Below are 19060 nucleotides of genomic sequence, written 5' to 3'. Positions count from 1 at the left end.
CAGGGGGGCGTGAGATGAACATCTGAGTGAAGATTGTTGGGTTTCTTGATTTATGTAATGTTTGTTTCATATGTCTGTGATTGATATTTTTAAAACTTTCATTTTGAATAATAGCCTCTTAAGAATAAAGCATGTTTTGTCACTGGAATGAAAAATTAAGTGGTTTGTTTTTTTTTCAGAAGTACACTTTGTGGGAGTGTTGCTCTTGTTCATTAATACTAGAAAAATAATGAGCATGTATCCAGTGCTGGTTTGGCCAACCCTTGTAGAGCACAATGTAGTTGATGGATATTTTCTGGTTTGATCTCTAGGATTTAGAAACTTGCCTCTCGAGGACCAAATTACTTTAATTCAGTATTCATGGATGTGTCTGTCATCATTTGCCTTGAGTTGGAGATCGTACAAACATACAAACAGCCAGTTCCTCTATTTTGCTCCAGACCTGATCTTCGATGAGTAAGTATTCCTTAATGGTCCTTTTCAGTGCAGGCTGGGAGGATTACTCTGTCTTTATTTGGTTTTCAGACATATCTCTAGTCTGATAAAATTTCAGCTAATTCCAGCTTAAAAAGTAGCTTCCCCCCCCCCCCCCCCCCCCCGCCAGCGACTGAGTTTTCAGTTGGCAAAGCTTTGATACTGCCATCTACTTCTCCTTATGTGTGTGGATGCATTCTCAAACTAGGACCATCCTGCTGGCTTGAAATATGACTGATATATGACCAGGATTTATAGCAAAAAAACATTTTTTGGTATCTACTGGAGCTTGGAAAAATACCTAACTTCTAGGAAATGTGAATATTTGAATTGCCGGGTTTTTTTCATAGCTGTCATATAATGGTGCTTTTGTTAACAATATACAGCTGTTCAGTGTTTTCTTGACAGTCTTAATTACCCTTCTTTGCAACCATGAAGAAAGCCAAAATGTTTTTTTCAGTAATGCGACATAATTTCTTTTTATGATGCGTTCAGACAAAAAGAAGGATCAACCAAGGAACCCTTCCTTCTGAGCATGTGTATTCCTTCATATTTTAAGTTTGTGTTTTAGTGCTGTGCTTTTGATGAGTATAATTTAATTTCTAGTGTTTATTCCGAGAGAGTAAAGTCAAAATTTAAGTGAATACATAGGCAGTCAAACTGGGGTCATGTCATATGCTTATCCCAGAAGGTTGGGATTTTTTTTCTGGATGTAAAAATGATACGTAATCAATAGGATATGTGTGCTCTTGAAGAAAAGAAAAAAAAAACAAAACCAAAAACCAACAACAGGAAAAGAATTAAGAAAAAATAACTTACTGTTCAATCTCCTGAAATGTTCTGAAATGTTTTTCTTGGAGAAGATACTTTGCTGCTGTCCATCTTAATAGTCTTTGTTTGATTTAGGAATTCCTAAATAATTAATGCGTATGAGATTGGTCCCAAAGCAGTGAGCAATATCAAAGAAGATTGGTTTGGTTGGTTGTTTGTTCTTTTAAGAGGAGGAACTGGTGATTCACTGCATGTGGTTGAAAAGGTAGTGTCAGCCATTTTCAGTGTTGAAAGCATTTCCACTGTGACTTGAGCATTAGAGAGTCATCACAGAAAAAGTATCTGTGGCTAAAGCTAAGTGAAAATGTCAGCTTCGAAGAGTTTAGTTCTCCTGGGGAAATGGAGACTAAAAGTTTGAACACAGAAGCAGCTCTCATTCATCTGAAGAAAGTCAGTCAGGGGGTCAAAATATTGGACAGGGAAATCAATCCCACTTGCAAGTAAAAGTATATGTACATTGCTAGCATTCTTGAATTCTGGAAGCAGCTTCCAGAAGTCGAGATCAGTTGTGGGTTTTATGCTGCAAGCCTTTTGAAGGTTGGTGCCTGCAGAATTATACTGAGGTTGGGGTTGGGATCCACTTGGGAAAAGGAGTGCAGTGTCACGGGGTGCAAAATAAAAACATTCAAACCCAGATTTATATGTAAGATAGTGGTCTGGTCTTCTACGTATTTAACAATGTGCCCATTAAGGTGCTGCCAAAGGCAGGTGTTTCTAAAGAGAGGAAACATAAATTGCAGGGAGTTGTGTTGACCTGTGGGGTGTGGGGTAGGGGCTTTTGAAGTAGCTCATCAGGGCACAAAACCTCCTTAGAGGTAAAAGGGTAGGAGTTCAGTGCTTACTCCAGAAGGTCGATGGACACATGCCTGGAACAAGAGGGTTTTTCTCATTTCACTCATGTTTCATACTCGGTGGAAATTGCCGGAGGCATTTTTTTCCAGGTTTATCACATTGCCTCTACAGGTGGTAGTTGTGAGGCTACATTTGGAGTCCGAGCTTTGGGCTCCCTGGCACAGGAAGGTTGTTGAGAAACTGCAGAGCACCCCGTGGAGGTTGGCCAAGGTGGTCAGGGGCTGGCTGGAACAGCAAGGGAGCTGGGCTCATGCAGCCAGGAGAAGATTGTGCTAGGTGCAGCGGGGATTTAATTACATCAGCTTCTTGATGAGTTGCTGTAGAAAAGATGGAGTCGGGCTCTTCGTGGAGGTGCCCAGTGGAAGGATGAGAAGCTGCGATCGCAAGACTGGGAGAGCTGCCTCCTGGGCAGCAGGAGAAGAAATTTCATAATGAGATGGTGAAATAGCAGAGCAGGTGCCTGAAGGGACCCTGGAGTCTCTGTCTTTGAAGATGTCCAAGCCTTGACTGGGCAGAGCCCTGAGCACCCTGCTCCAGCTTTGACATTAGCCCTGCTGTGAGCAAGGGCTTGGACCTGAGACCTCCAGAGGTCCCTCCCACGCTGAATTATTTTGTGATTCCAAGTTCAAGAGATGCAGTGCTTTTCCCAGTTCTACAAGTCAAAGTAATGCAGCGTAGAAAGCATTCAGCTCAGCGGAAAACATAATGCATACTCCTGTTTGTGAAAATACAGTGCTTTGGAGCTTTGCTCTGGAATTGCTGAAGATTGGTCTTACCTTTAACTTTTTGAGTACCCTGAATTTGGAAATGTGGTGTGTAGTTGTAAATGTGGGTCTTCATTTCTGTGCCACAAGGCTTATCAGACCTCCTTAAGGAGGAGAAAAAAAACCCCCAAAACTCCTTTTTGCACCTTTTTGAGTGGTTTACTGCCCTTGGCATTTTAGGACATGTGTTAGTTGATGCAGAATGAACGAGAGATGCTTTAAAATGGCTTTTCCTTCTGCTGGCTTGAGAGAGTTACGCTCCTGTTACCACCTGGCCAAGATTTTCTTGGTATTTCTTCATATTGTGTCTGGAGAGGTCGTTTCCCATCTCTGTGCAAGAAGTAATAAGGAAGGTCCCTGGCCAGTAGCATGCACTCAGTGCCCCGGAGGATTCAGCATTTTCTTCAATGAACAGTTAAAAAAGAGTGAAAGTAGAGGTTGGCATTAGCAGAATTATGTTGCTTTGTTTTACATTAAATGAATTTTCCGTTTACTCTTAACTGCTGTGAATAAAAGGAAGTTGTAATGTTTCTGGAAGGCCATGATATATGGTCTTGTTTTCTTCCTTCTTCTGAAGGCCTGTAAACAAGGCGAATAACAAATGAGGATCTGTGTTGTTAATAGCTGCTAAATGTACCTTCCATTGTATAAATACAGAGCAAAATGCCTCCCTACTAATACTGGGTTTAATTTCCTGTTATTTCTTCTTGTGGAAGAAATATTTGCCTGCCTTCATTTAGTCATGTCACAGATCTGAGTGTAGTGTTTGTCTTTATGGATCATGCATATATTCCCTTGCTTTAATTGGGCTTAAGTAAACGTGAAGATGTGAACCGAGGGATAAGAACATGGCCACTCAGCTGGTTACAGAAATGCCTGAGAACAGACTGAAGAGAGGCATAAAATAAACCAGTGTATTTTATGTTGTGTTGGTGTAAGTGACAGTTTTCTTTTGTAGCATAGTAGTTGTAACCAAAACTAATATTATGTATGTGTAGCTTTAGTTATAATCCACAGTAAATCTTTAAAAGACCATCACATATGTGACACCACATAATTCCTGCTGCATATAAACTCTTATGACTGTCGCATATGTAATAACACTCAAAAGATGTTACAATAATGTTCTTAAGGCTGAAAGCTCAAATCCGAGGCATCGGAAAATTCCAAAATTAAGGTCGTCTGTGAAATTGCAGTTTGAGCCCTTTGGGTATGTGCTTTGAAGACTGTATCCATAACCAAACCTTTAAGTTATGTTATCCCGAAATATTTTTCCCGTGTGACTCCTTCCTTTTTGTATTGATCAGGTTGGATGACTTGTAGGGATGATACAGGATTATGTAGTGAGAGACTGTTGGGTTTTTGCTTCATTTGTTGCCAGCGAGGAAGCCTTACCTTGAATGGATCTAGGGATTTGGGAGAACAGAGGGATCATTAATGGGGTAGATTTTCTTAAGACATGGCAAAAGACTAACCCTGATTCAAGACCTAAGCTCTGAAGTATTTCAGGTTCCTACTGCAAAGTAACAGAAATCCCACAGGGGGGGGAAAAAAAAATAAATCTATTGTTTATTTAACTTGAGGGAAGGAGAAATTTTCTGTTAAGACTTAACCAAAGACTTTAGCTGAAATTTTCTAATCTAATTCAACCTGAGGCAGGCGTATGCATGGATAATTTAAGGCCAGGGCATTAAATTGATAGAATTATACACAATTGAAAGCAGGAAACTGAGCGGTGCTGCTTGGAATGGGTGCGAGAACAAAGCAAGGAATGTAGCGAAATACAATGTTCTTTAACGCTAGATTATTTTCAGGGATTCTGTCTGAAGCTGTGCAAAATGAATTGTTTGCTACAGGGAACAGCCTAAAACATGATTTTTAAGACGTGGTCCTGGAAGGTAGGGAAGTTAGTTTCAAATTCCCTTGGTCTCTCCCTTGCTGGATGAATTTAATCATTGAACTAACAGCTGGAACAACTCTGTCTCTGACTGTGTCCTTTTGAAGGAAAAGGCCGCAGCGTTTTTGAAAAGAGGTGGCATGACAGTTTAGGTCCCAGAAGAAATCTGGTGGTGCACATCTTTGTCTTTCCCTGCTTTTGGGAAGCCTTCCTCCTGGATCTGCAGTAATTGGTACTCTGAAACCGTTGTGCAGACAATAGCAGGTTTCTTGAGGACACTAGATGAGTTCTGCTATAGAGTCTTCAGATGGTAAATTTTGTGTAACTACATTTGAAAAAATGGGTGCGATGATGGGTTTGTGAAACTAAAAAGTCCAGTGAAATTGGAAAAATACAGATCTATAAGGCTAGTCAATGACTAATAAGCAGGTAAAATAACTCGAGTCTATTACCTAGGAAGGACTGGTTCCTCTGCTGTGTGTTTCGATCCCTTTTGTATAAACCAGGGCAGCTGAAGGGGTGGCTTGGGTTGTTTTGCAGATTCAACTGAAAACTAAGTTTGTTTGTGGCGCTCGCTAGTCCACGTGTGAACTGATAACCAGAGAACGAAGGCTTGATGGATTGTTAGAGGAGGAGGCTTTAGGTGTCATGTAGCCAGCAAAAGAACAGAGGGAAGATGGCATTGCTTCTGATGGGGACAGTGTCTTAGATGAGTTTAAAAAGGTTGTAAGCCACAGTGAAGTGAGTATTTGTTTATAACTTGAAACTGTAATACCCTTTTAAGCTGTTGGCTACACATACATGTGCATGTTTAAAGGAAAACTTATATTCCTAGTAGGTGGAGGGTTAAAATGATCAGAACTCACCTCTACGAGTTTCTGAACAATCTCATGCAATTCTGAAGTTAGCCTTGCTTTGAGCAGGAACTGGACCAAAAGAGCTGTAAAAATCCCTTCTGACCTAAATTATGATATGAATATCTTGATATAAGTGACTGCAAGAGGGAACGACTTTGAACTGCAACAGGGGAGGTTCAGACTGGACATTAGGAAAATATTTTTCCCCGAAAGAGTGGTCAGAGAGTGGAACAGGCTGCCCAGGGAGGGGGGAGTCCCCATCCCTGGGGGGGTTTCAGGGCCGTTGGGATGAGCTGTGGGGGATGTGGGGTAGGGGAGAACTTTGTAGAATCGGGCTGAGGGTTGGACTCGATGATCCCAAGGGCCTTTCCCAACCCGAATGATTCTGTGATTCCAATAGTAGGAGTTTATGTGTTTGCAGTGCAGAAGTCAGATGCCTAAATCCCAGAAGGTGGCAAGGGATGCTCCTTCTTGCTCACGTTTCTGTGAGTGGCTTGGGCAGTGGCTGTCCCTCCGGCTAGTGGTGGCAACTTCCCAGGTATCTGCTTCCACCCATACATTGTCAGGGCATCAGCTGGCAACCTTTCAGAGGCTCGGGAAGGGATAAAAAGCATTTACGAGTGCAGCACTGCCAACAGAAACCCAGCAGGAGCCAAGACGTGGCGCAGCAAGGATCCTCACTCCCCTGACGTGGGAAACCAGTGGGAGTGGTGGGACATGAGCTGCCTTTAGGGCCATGGCTTTGTATTCCCAGCACATATCCCCCTCCCAGCTGGAGGCCAGAAACTGCATCCCTCAGAGCAAGCTGCCCTGCTTATCCATCCTTTCCCCTAAGGAAGAGAGGTGGTGGCTTTTCATATCTCTCTAGGGCAAAAATCCAGCTGATGGCACTGCTGACAAATATTAAAAATCAAGCCATGAGACCTCTTTGGCACATGTTGGTTTCTGCTGATGCAAAAAAACCAGAGGGCCAGTCCCACGCTGGAGTTCCTTTGTAGGTCTCGATTTTTCTTTTGGTTTTAGGTTATACACCGTCTCTTTGTAGACTTCCAAATCCTCAGGGGCTTTTGAAGAAGAGACTTAAATTCCCAAGTCATTTACTCTTTTTAGAAAACTTACCCAAATTATCTTATTTACCATTCCAGCCTTACCTAGCTGTAAAATAGCAGTGATGTGGGATACTTAAAGAGTTCAGTAATGCTGAGACACCGTGTTGAGACACTTTAGTACATTAAAGTACAGCATCAGTATTTGAACAGTATTTTGCAAATGCACCGAATGACTAATGTGCTGTGTGTTTTCTTGCTCCTTTGGTTATTTTCTTGGTTTGTCATCTGCAGCATAAAGAATAAATCATAGGTGCATAACTGTGCAGGTTCTGAATTTCCTGGCCCTTGTACTTTCTTCTAACTGTCATTGGATTTTTACAGAGATTTTTACCCTAGTCAAGGACTTGAGGGTTTGCCTGATAAAAACAGTTCTAGGCATTGTACGTGGTACCCAAAATTATTGAAGTGAACTTGAAAAAACGAGTCTAAAAACTGGTGCCAGTTTTCACAGGCATTTGGATCAGCAATGTCTTTTTTTTCCATCTCTGTAGTTACTGTATTACATCATATGCAGCTCAGTCCTTACAGCAGAAAGGTTTCAGTAAAGGCTGCAGTTTATTGAATATTATGTAGAAAATATTAAGAGCAAAATATACTGAGTGACGTATTGGTCGGTGCTTTTGAGTGATAAGGTGAAGCTTCATGCTATGGATTTTGAACTAAGAAGTAGCTGTCTTGTCATTATTGCCATTTCGGGCAACTGTGATGCTACTGGCTACTTTTCTAGTTTGTAGAGCAATATGGATGTCTTTTTCATTATAAAATTCAATCATCTACTCCAGATATTTTTAAATAACCCAATAACACTATGTATATAATGTAGTTTAACAAACTAACAGAGGTTGCTACAAATTAATATAAACCTTCCCTTTAAAGTGCAAGATTTAACTTTCAGTAAGATAAAAGTGTAGCATTGGAAGGATATTTCATGCTATGTCTTTGGTGATTGCCTAAAGTGTGAAATTTTAAAATTTAGAAGCAGGCAGAGGTTGACATTAGCAATAGATGAAAAATAGAGAACACATTTTTCAAATGAGAAAGCTGATGTACAGCAAATGAGGTAGAGAGAGGCAGAAGAACAGCTTCAGCACATGGGGATTTCTCTGAAGTTTCTGTGCTAATGTGCACGTCGTGGGATGTGAATGGGCAGAGGATTTTGTAACACTGAGGAAAGTCGTAAAATTAAATTAAGAATTAAGATGTAGCTCAGCTGAATAGCTAAGATTTTATTTAAAATCTGCGTTTATTAATTATGTGCGTTTTAGTAGTAAATAGCACGTTCATTGTCTTTTCATTATGTTCCTAATATCCTCTCATAATACACTTGTAGAAGCTGGGACCATTAGGATTTGGCGTTGCGTAAGGCTGTGCAAGGATGCAGCTGCCTCTCTGTGCCCTTTCAGTGCTGAAGCCTATAAGTCTTCCTGATATTCTGATTTCTATGGTAACAGCAGGAAGATAAACGTAATAAAATAAGCTGAATATTTAAGAACAGCAGATTTTTTTTTTTTAACCTTATATACCTCGGGGTGGGGGGCAGGGGAATGATTGCTTAGATCATCTGTAGTTGGTGATAAAGCCAGTAAGTAACTTATTTTATTGTTTAAAAGATTACTTTTTCCCCGTTTACATTTTACAGGATGATGGGTGTTAACCCTTTTGTCTTCATTTGCAATCTGTTAATCCTGCAGTGTTTAAGTTTAGGTACATTTTTATAATCTCTTCCATCTGACAGTCTCTAAATCCCTAATTTTTAATTAGTTATTGCCGCAACGGTTGTTGATAAGAGTTGTCAGTGTTAATTCTTTGCTAATAAGTTGTGTCTGTGATCATTGATCTTGTTAAAAGATCAACAAGCACTCCGTGATATTCCTCCCTGCATGATTTTTGTTGTATATATTATTTTGGAGAGGAGCACTGCATTCATACAGTCCAAACTGTCAGTGCAGTGAGAAGTGGATATCTTTATCAGTGAATTTTTTATATACGTTGTTGCTGTTATTTACTTTTTCATAAAGTGCAGCTCAATTCCCATCCAGAGAAGTATATGAAAGGATTTTGTTACATACCCACCCCAAAGTAGCGCAGACACAGACGGAAATTTTGAAGAACGATTGTCATACCTGTACATAATAGATGGAACATGCTTCAGCTAGATTTTCTGAGCTTTTTCTTTGTAAACAAGTCAGTGGTTGGGCAAAGTAATAGATTCATCTTCTTTGCATAAATTTCTAAAGGCGCAGCCTTTTAATGCCTTTATCTCTAAACATTTATTAAAATTTCTAGGGCGTTTTAGTTAAGACTGTGAAAACTGTAAAGGAAAACAGGAGATAAAGTAGTTCTAAGGAGATCTGTAAGAATGTAAAAACTGTCAGAAGAAAGATCCATCTAGCACAGTTTCTCATCCTTCAAATTGCCCAGTTGCAAAGAAGGCGTAATACTGGGACAAGGGTGAAATGATGCTTCATTTGCCCGTTGCAGCAGTCAGTGATTCAGGTACTTTCTGAACGGGAGATTGCATTCGGACAGTTGTGCTTAATAACCCTTCTGTAGCTTCTGTGAAGTTGCCTAATACCTTTTTGAATACATTTATAAACTTGACATCTAAAATGTTCTGTGGCAGTTGCTTCTGCAGTTTAATTATGCATATTTGTTTGTTGGAGATGTTTCTAAAGCAGGTAGCTGATAATTTAATGGAGTGCCACTTCATTCTTCTGTTTGTAGTAATAGTGGATATATTCCTCTTCGTCCTGTGTATGCCATTTATCACTTTGAGATCTCCATCAAGTCCCATCGTTTCTTCTGTGAGCTGACGAATCAGCCAGTCAATTTAATCTCCCCTTGTATATCCACTACCCTGGCCATCCTCCTCTCCTCCCTGGGTGCTTTTGCTAGCCCATCGTGTTAATTTGGGGAGGAGACCAGACAGACATGCTGTGTTCGGAGTGCTGTGGATTTATGCAGTTTCAAAATTACGATTTTTGTCTTGCTCTCGACCCTTCTTCTCTCACCCTTTGCTTTTTTTGACCGTTAGTAAGCACTGAACAAGTGTTTTCAAAAGACAGAAGCCCCAAAAACCTGTTCCACTTATGTCTCTATTGGGCGATATTTGTTAATTTAGAGATAGTTATTTGTATGTGTGGTGGAAGATGTTTATACTGTCTGCACTGTCTTGCAATTAGTGATTTTTTTCACCTTCCATTTTGTCAGCCTGCCGCACAGTTTCGCAAGGTTTCTCAGCAGTTTTTTTTGCAGGCAGCTCTTGATTTCATCATCTGGAGTCATCAGCAAGCCCTGTCACTTCCACAGAACTGATTTTTTTTTTTTCAGATGATGTACGAGAGCAGTTTTCAGCCCAGGCACCAGTGCAGGGCTCTGTGAGACTTCCCTGGTAACCTCCATTACTTGTGAGAGATGTCCATTTATTATTACCCTTGGTCTCCTATTTTTAAGCTGCTAATAATCCATGAAGAGCCCAAGCTCTCTGTAAGAGCTTTCAGGAGATCTTTTTAATAGCTCTAAAATCCAGCTTTGCTGCGATTGCATCCTTACACACCTCCTGATGCAAAGCACAGTGTGCGGGAGGTCCTAGACCAGTAATTACCCATGCTGGCACGCCGACAGACAGTATTGCAGCCCATGCCCAAGCTGCATGCCCCAGTTTCCTTTGTGTGGAAACCAGGGCAGAGGAGAGGAGGAGGAGAGGGTTGGTGTTTGCTTAGGTCTCACCCCATATGGCTGTGGGATGCAGCTAGACCTGGCATGTGCAAAGCATTTCCATCATACAGACGTTGCCTGTATTGACCAGAGCATCCTTGTGCTATCGTCAGAGCACTCTTCCATCGTGAGACATGACCTCTCTTTGCCAAAGCTGCACTGACTTTCTTCCTTTATGGGATATTTATTTACCTATTAATGGTCCTCTTTCAATCATTTTGCTCAATACAGAAACAAGACTTGCTAGCCTCTGGTCTCTCGAGTGCTCCCTCCCCAGTCCCAGACCCATATTAAGAAACCAGTCACGTTTGTCACCTTCCATGCCTTTTATAAGGGCAATTTAAGCAATAAGCTGCACAGCACAGTTAGTAGTTCAGCAATTCTGTATTTAAGTTGCTTTACAGCTCATGGATGGCTGCCATCTGGTCTTGGTGATTTATTACTATTCATTTTACTTTTGTGTGGGGTTTTTTTTTTTTTTCCTTCTAAACCCTCTTCTACTCGCACTTTAATCTGAAACTAGTTCTCACACTCACTTACTGAAAAGGAAGACTCCAGTGCAGAGCCTTCCTGGACTCCTTTACAGAGAGCGCTGATGCAAAGATTTTATTTAACTTCTCTGCTATGGCCTGATCTTTCTCAAACACTTCTTTTTCATCTTGATCATCTGTTGGCCCACTGGATGTTCTGGCAGGTTTCCAGCTTGTGATGTGTTTGAAGGGGCTTGACTGTTAGTTTTTATGACTTTAGCATGAAGACTTGCCCAGTGATTTTTACATTTAACTTGGCATAATTGTGCTCTCTTAGTATTGTCTCAGCATGACTTTGAGACATCCACAGGCCTTTTGGGAGGGTGTCTGTTCACTTCTCTCGAGGTCCTTGGCAGGAAGGGCTAGGGTAGAGAGAGATCTGTTCCTTTCAAGTGTATGTCTGAACATAGTGCTGCTTTAATCTTCTTGCACGTCACTGAGCTGTTTGGTGGCATCTGCAAATGCCTTTCCCATGCACAGTGCTGCCTTTCGCTGCTTCCCCTGTAGAGTTAAATATTAATCTTCCAGATTAGAAGAAAAATTAGGAAGTAGTTTCTCTAAACTGGTATGAGAAGGCGGCACGCCTCAGTTGAGTTCCAGAAAATGCCACGCTTTGCATGGCAGCATGAGCAAAGTCTTGATTTCTGAGGCATTGTTGACACAAGAGGAGAACTGCTGCTGCACGCAGAATATAGCAGCAGTTTTGGTGATGAACCACTCCAGATGACAATGAGCTGTGGTGTAATGGATGTATAAAATGATACCTAGTGGGCGCCTTTTTCTGGCTGATAGCTTTCTCTGATGAACTTTAAAAAAGTATTTATTGTCATGTGTACATTATCATCGCTTATTATTGAATGTGGTATTGAAAAAGCATTTTGGTAAAGGCATAATTATGTATTTTCTCATTTAAACTGTGATTCGTCTCTTTTGGAATGCAAATGCAAACCAAAAGAGAGTATTTGATATCAGCATTCTGTTAACTGCATAATTAACTGTTCATTCCAGCAGATACTTGGGGTTCTTTGCTGTTGATGTGCTTGGGATTTTAGGTTTACGTAACTGGCTGATTATTAAGTTGGATTTCAGCACAAGTTCTCTGTTACTGATTGGGACCTGAAACTCTCCTTTAGCAATCATTATCCACAAACAGTTGACAGTTCCTTTGTTGATAGGCATATAACAGGAGGACTCTTTGCTGAAACTTTAAAGCAGCTCTAAATTTCTTAGCATCAGTTACCTGAGACTCTATTCTCTAGGATCACCAGGAGGACTTTCTTGGGAGAAAACTAATTTTCAGAACTGACTCCCTTAAGTTCAGTATAAAAATTGCCAAGTTAGTATGCCTGGGTCGCTAAAGGCCACAAAATACTAGCTCTGTCTATACATCTGTTTTAATATGAAATGACCTTCCTTGCCTGATTACCAGTGTTCAGCATTGGAGGTCCTCAGTCTAATCCCTGTTTTGGCCTGGGTTCGGCAGCTGCTTCTGCCAAAGTCATGTGCTCCCCTCTATGCACCCCTCAGTCTGCAGCATCCCAGTCATCTGGAGAGAAGCTGGTGGGGCTAAAGGTTCTACTTTGGTAATGGTGGGTTTACACTTCTTGTGGCAGGGTTGCTTGGGGGAGATCATTACTGAAGGACTTCTTTGAGCAACTTTTATAGCAGGAAATTTCTCTTTTTTGCATACTTGTGCTTCCTTGCAGGGAGCAGCTTTCTCCTGTTGCATGTCAAATTCACAGAACTTCACAGAATCTTCTGGGTTGGAACAGCCCTTGAAGCTCCTCCAGCCCCACCATGACCCTCCCCCTGACCGTTCCCAACTCCCCCAGATCCCTCAGCGCTGGCTCAGCCCGACTCTTCAACCCCCCCAGGGATCCCGGGGACTCCCCCCTGCCCTGGGCAGCCCATTCCAACGCCCAACAGCCCCTTCTGCACAGAAATCCTTCCTCAGAGCCAGCCTGACCCTGCCCTGGGCAGCTTGAGGCCATTCCCTCGGGGCCTGGCGCTGGGGCCTTGGCTCCAGAGACTCATCCCCCCTCTCTGCCCCCTCCTGGCAGGGAGTTGCAGAGGGCCAGGAGGTCTCCCCTCAGCCTCCTCTGCTCCAGACTGAACCCCCCCAGTTCCCCCAGCCGCTCCCCAGCAGACCTGTGCTCCAGACCCTGCCCCAGCTCCGTTGCCCTTCTCTGGCCACGCTCGAGTCATTCAATGGCCTTTTTGGGGTGAGGGGCCCAACACTGAACCCACTCCAGCGAGGGGCGGCCTCCCCAGTGCTGAGCCCAGGGCTCAGATCCCTTCCCTGTCCCTGCTGGCCACGCCAGTGCTGATACTATTCCTGCAGGAAGACAGCAGCAGGAGGCATCTCTAGGACTCTTAAGCCAACTCCCTGCTCCTGCACCAGGATCTTGCCATAAAAACCTCATTTCAAAGTAAAAGGTAGTGCCAAGGCCTTGCTGCTGCGACAGAGCACAGGGGTTTTTTTTCTCCCCATCTTCTAGTTAGAGAGAAGCCATGCTGACTGTCAGTAGTGGCCAAAGTCAGGTAGGACAGGGCAGCAGGAGCAGCTGAGTGACATTTGGTGGCAGGTCTTGCAGCTTGGCTTTAAGACACGACTGCTGGTACCTGCCTGCCTCCATGTGACGGAGCATGGACGTGGGCAATGTCAGGTAGTTCTGCGCTGTCGGCCTGAATGGCCTGGGAGTGTAGGGCTGTGCTGAAAACCCAGACTGTCACCGGGGCCGAGGCAGCGGCACTTTATGTTTTGTTTGCTTTTTTCCCTGGGCCTGGTGTGGAGACAGTGTTTTCCAGCAGCACGATAGAGCAGGCAGCCAGGGGCTGTGATGGGGTAACCTGGCTGAGATCCACCATCGCTTGTGTAGGCAGCAGGGTGGTCATCTGTGGCTGTCACCTTTATGCTACCTCTAGACTAGCACTAAACCACCTAATTCTCAGCCTATGTTTATCCATGGCAGTTTAACCAACTGCAGGGTAATAGTTGAATTCTCTATCCCTTACTGCTCAGGGAGAGCATCTGCTCCCTTATCAGGAGGAGGAGGAGGAGGAGATCGTTACTGGTGCCAAAGATGGGGTATTTATTTCTGCTGGCTTACTGACAAGTTCAAGGAAAAATGGGCATGATCCAAATTTCTCTCCAGTAGAAACTGATGACAAAACTGCCATTAATTTTGACAGGATTGAGTGCCCACATTTGCCATTGCTGCAAGGTAACAGGTATTTTTTCCTTCCTGGAAGGAGATGGCTCTAAAGCTTCAAGAGTTGAAGGCAGTATGTTGAAGGGAGTATGTTTCTTGTCTTTCTGCTGTGGCTTGCAGAGTGAGCAGAGATTAGAAAGTGCTGAATAAGAAATAAGTGCTGAATGAAAAGTCGTAATTGAATTTTGCCTGAATTCTGCATGTATTTTGGCTTGGATTTTGATCAGTGCAATAACTTAATGACGCTGCTCCAGTACTGCTGACTTTGGTTGCATTTATAATGGATTCAGGGTGGGAGACAGGTGTCTGGGTACAGTCTGTGGAGCAGAATGAGGCGCAGTGTCTCCCAGTGCGGCCGCACACAGAGCAGGGCAGTGACATGGAAGAATAGGTTCAGTTTTGTGCTAGGTAGTGTCATTCTGTTCTCACTGTTCTTCCTGATGGAGCTGTTGAAGTAGAATACTCCCTCAAGAAAGGTTAAATTGTTGTTATGATAATATGTTTATTTTTTCCTTTCCTCAAGAACCTCAAAATTTCTTCCAGACAAGTGAACCCCTCCTAAGGCAGGTAAGATAATTCAGGCCAAGGACTTTTCTGATTAGATGGTTTGAGCAGCTGAACAAGGGACTCTCTGATCCCATGTCCCTGGTCTTTTTGCCCCCTTGATCCACAACTTACCTGCCTGGCACTAAAGGTCTCTGGTCATGTTTCACTCCTCTCTCTGCCAAGTTCAAACTGACCCTTTCTGGCATGGTGGAAGGCACACCTTGCTTTCTGAGGCTTCCAAACTGGTTTTGACCTTCAGGCCTTCGGCAGGTTTTCTTGTTGGGTTGCGTTTGTTTCTTTATTTGTTTTGGTTTTGATACAATGTAATATGCTTTTGGAATTTCCCTGAAATAATTTTAAACGATAGTCTTCAAATGCATATAGGTTTTAGTCTAGCAAGGGAAAGGCTCTTGAAAATAAAATTGGAAGCAGCTCTTATAGGGGAAAAAGATCCGGAAATACAAATAATATCTTCGACATCACAGTTTTGCTCCAAGTGTTGCGTGGTCTTTTCCTAAGTCTTTTCTGAGCTGTAGAGGCCAAAGGACTAAGCCAGCCTAAACATTTGTTCCTCTAAGGTGCTGTGAAAGGGGATGCCTTTGCCCAGTTTTTCTTGGGATTATCATCAAGCCACTTGAATACTGATGAAAATTCAAAACACCCACCACAGATTTTCCTTTCTTCACTTTCCTGTCTAATTTAGGAAGATGCCTTGTGCTGTGGCTTTGAATAGTATCCATGAGAAAGTAAATAAAGCATGGTATCGGGTTTGGTTTGGGGCTGAGTTTCGCCTGTGAGTGCATATTCCTTGATGCGTGGGTTCCTCTTTTTGGTTACGGTCAGCTGAGGTGCAGTTTCTATCCTCAACAAGGGGTTTTACAATACCAGACTTTATGACGACTTCATAAATTATGAGTTACTTATTCATAACAAGTTGTTTCTGTCCAGCATGCCTGTAGTTTCACAATTTTTGATGTGGCTGTGTTGTTTCTGTGGAGGTCACGTAAGGGTATTGATGCGATAGATGGCTGGTATGGTATTTAGGGTGCCTTGTCTCAAACAGCTTCCTTAAACCGTCCCTCCTCCTGTAGTGTGACTGCTCAAATCCTGCAGTTCTGTTGGAGCTGAGTGGCTCATCCCCTGGTGATTGGGGACATTGGTCGGATGCTCGAGCCGTTTGCCTCGTTGCTTGCCCCTGTGTAAAAGAAAGGACAGCTGCTTCCACGGAGCAGGGGAACAGGAGGAGCTGGGCTGGTTTGCCACTTTCTCACCCGTGTATTCAGCTCTCCGTGGGTAGGTGCTGAGGGTGAAGCAGGCTGAGGTGTTGGGCCGGTACCGCAGAGCTGGTCTCCATGCAGCCTGCCCGTGGAAGGAAGATCCCGAGTCAGTCTGGGAATAAGGGTGGCAGAGATGAGCGAGGCAAGACCATAGAGATTGAGTGGGGTTGGGGGAGATCCCAGATCAAGTGAGCAGAAAGAGGAGACGAACGCAGGGAGAGTTTCTCATCTAGGAACACGTTCGCTGCGGTTCGCTGAGAGAAACCCAAGAGCAGGAATAAAACCCCTCTCCCCATCGAGGCGGCTGAGGTGCCTCGGAGGGCCTCGCTGGTGGAGGTGCCCACCTTCTCTTCCCCTTGGGGGAACGGAGGGAAAAGCAGCAGCAGCTCAGTTCCAGTGAGGATGTGGTGAGCAGCTCGGTGAGCAGTTCACATGAGGTGCCTGTGGCCAGAGAGGCTCAGCAGGAGCAGACAGAAGTGGGGCAAGAGCAGTAGCTGGGGGAAAGGGCTGGTGGCGGCTGCTCCACCTGCCCACGCTGCTGCGGGAAAGGTCAGGCAGAATGTGAGCTGGGCATTAAATTAAGCCTGTAAGGAGACACTCGGGGAACTTAAGATGGATTAACTTAAGGTGTAAAGTTTAAAGCGTATTATTATGAAGGAGGATTAAGCTAAACTTGAGCTAATGACACCACTTTTGAATGCGTATCCGCGCAGCAGATTCAGAGCTTTGGCTCCACGCCTTTTATTAGTTAAATGTACTTACCTTCTTAAATGTCCCCATAAAGATACATGCCCTTATATTCCAGATCTTCACATCCTCCATTTTACATGTTGAGAAGTTTGTGTGTTTAGGTGCTGTGTCAGAGGTAGAACTGGATTCGGTTGGTTGGAGTTCAATTATTTTTTTTTCATTTAAAAAAAGAAAAAAGGGTGGGAGTGGGAGGCAACACAGAAGTTTGTTTTAATTTTCCCCATGGTGTTAATGGCATTTGTGATGACTTGATGGTATTTATTCTTAGATGAGGCATTTGGTAAGGAAGAAATAACTTTGTTCATGTTATGTTGACATGCCCTAATTTCTGTGTGTCCCATCTCCTTTAATACATGAACCATTTCTATTGTTTTTATTCTGTTGTTACTTTCACGGTATTGGGATATCTGCAATGTCAGCATCTGAATTTTCCAAAAGCTCTGTAGACTCTTATTTTACACTGTGTGGGTTAAAAAGCAAATGCAAAATTGAATACTGTAAATTCTTCCACAAAATGTTTATCTTACATTAAACAGTTATGGATTAACATAATTTGTAGTTAGCAATAGTTTGTAAATAAGTATTAAATCAACTGAATTGATTTTTGAGGAGGGAAGCTAATTTGAAATTACAGGTTTGCTGTATGCTAAATAAACCACTTAGTAACAAGTTCTGTGTATAATTTTATCACACTACAAGCAACAGCATCAGGTTTTCGTTGAGGGTAAACAAGAGGTCAGTATTTATTAGATAAAAGATTGAAGGTAAACAAAAAAAATAAAACCCAACAAAAAACCCACCCAACTTTTAAAAAAATTCTTCTATTTAGGCAATGATATAAAAGCAAAACAAATACAAAGAAAAATGTAAGGTAGAAAAAAATGTCACAAAGTGGAGTGCAGTGTATTAAAAAAAAAAAAAAATGGTTTTGAGTCAGGATACTTCAGGTTAGCCATCACAGAGAGTGTTTTGCCACACTGTTTAGTGAAAGCATAAGAAACCTGAGACAAAACCTCAAAATGTTTTGTTTTGTTTACTGTGTGGCTTGTGGTATCGGATGAAAGGTCTGGCATTTCTCGTGCCTGTGGAGGTCAGATGCAGGCAGGGATGGTGGCAGCTGCAGAAACTAACTGTGGTGTCCTGCAAAAGGAATAACGGATATAATCGCCTGTTCTTATTTTGAATCCTTCCAGTCTTTGGCAGTCTGAGATACATGTTAAAATGTATTTTTGTAAAATACAAATGTTACTTATTATTTTTAATATTATTATATATCATTTGCCTTTCAAATTCAGTATGTGTCCCTCTGAGTCTCCTGGGAGAGGTCAGCTAGGAGCCACCGTGTCCTAGACACAGATTTAATAATTTTGGGAAGAGGTAGGGGAGCAGGAGCAGCGGGAGGGAGATCACTCTCTGGGGTCTTTTTTCTAAGTGTCTGTGGGTCAGCTCATGGGTGGCTGCAGCCATTTGGTCTCTGGACGGTAACAACATGTCAGGCAAGAGAACTTCGGGCTGGTTTCAGAATCCCAGAATCATCTGGGTTGGAAAAGCCCTTGCAGCTCCTCCAGCCCCACCATGACCCTCCCCCTGACCGCTCCCAGCTCCCCCAGATCCCTCAGCGCTGGCTCAGCCCGACTCTTCAACCCCCCCCAGGGATCCCGGGGACTCCCCCCTGCCCTGGGCAGCCCATTCCAACGCCCAACAGCCCCTTCTGCACAGAAATCCTTCCTCAGAGCCAGCCTGACCCTGCCCTGGGCAGCTTGAGGCCATTCCCTCGGGGCCTGGCGCTGGGGCCTTGGCTCCAGAGACTCATCCCCCCTCTCTGCCCCCTCCTGGCAGGGAGTTGCAGAGGGCCAGGAGGTCTCCCCTCAGCCTCCTCTTCTCCAGACTGAACCCCCCCAGTTCCCCCAGCCGCTCCCCGTACGACCTGTGCTCCAGACCCTGCCCCAGCTCCGTTGCCCTTCTCTGGCCACGCTCGAGTCATTCAATGGCCTTTTTGGGGTGAGGGGCCCAACACTGAACCCAGGAATCGAGGGGCGGCCTCACCAGTGCCGAGCCCAGGGCTCAGATCCCTTCCCTGTCCCTGCTGGCCACGCCAGTGCTGACACAAGCCAGGATGCCGTTGCCCTCCTTGGCCCCCTGGGCACCCTCTGGCTCATTCTCACCCCCCCCAGCCCCTCTCTGACCGGCAGCTCTCCAGCCCTTAGCACCGCTGGGTGTTTAGGGTGATGTGTCCAAAGGGGG

The 19060-nt window shown here is 43.6% G+C and overlaps 1 protein-coding gene across 4 annotated transcripts in view; it reads left to right on the top strand.

Annotated features, from left to right (window-relative positions):
- Positions 1-19060, top strand: part of NR3C2 (nuclear receptor subfamily 3 group C member 2) — a 220181-nt gene that overhangs the window by 179109 nt on the left and 22012 nt on the right. For all 4 annotated transcript variants that reach the window (XM_074905916.1, XM_074905915.1, XM_074905917.1 and 1 more), the window contains one exon: positions 312-456. In XM_074905916.1, coding sequence (XP_074762017.1) covers positions 312-456 — 145 coding nt within the window. The remainder of the gene's footprint in view (positions 1-311; positions 457-19060) is intronic.

Source organism: Athene noctua, chromosome 4 (genome assembly GCF_965140245.1).
Source record: "Athene noctua chromosome 4, bAthNoc1.hap1.1, whole genome shotgun sequence".
Lineage (NCBI taxonomy): Eukaryota > Metazoa > Chordata > Aves > Strigiformes > Strigidae > Athene > Athene noctua.
The sequence above is the reverse complement of the archived record's forward strand: the minus strand, read 5'-3'. Positions and strand labels throughout refer to the sequence as shown.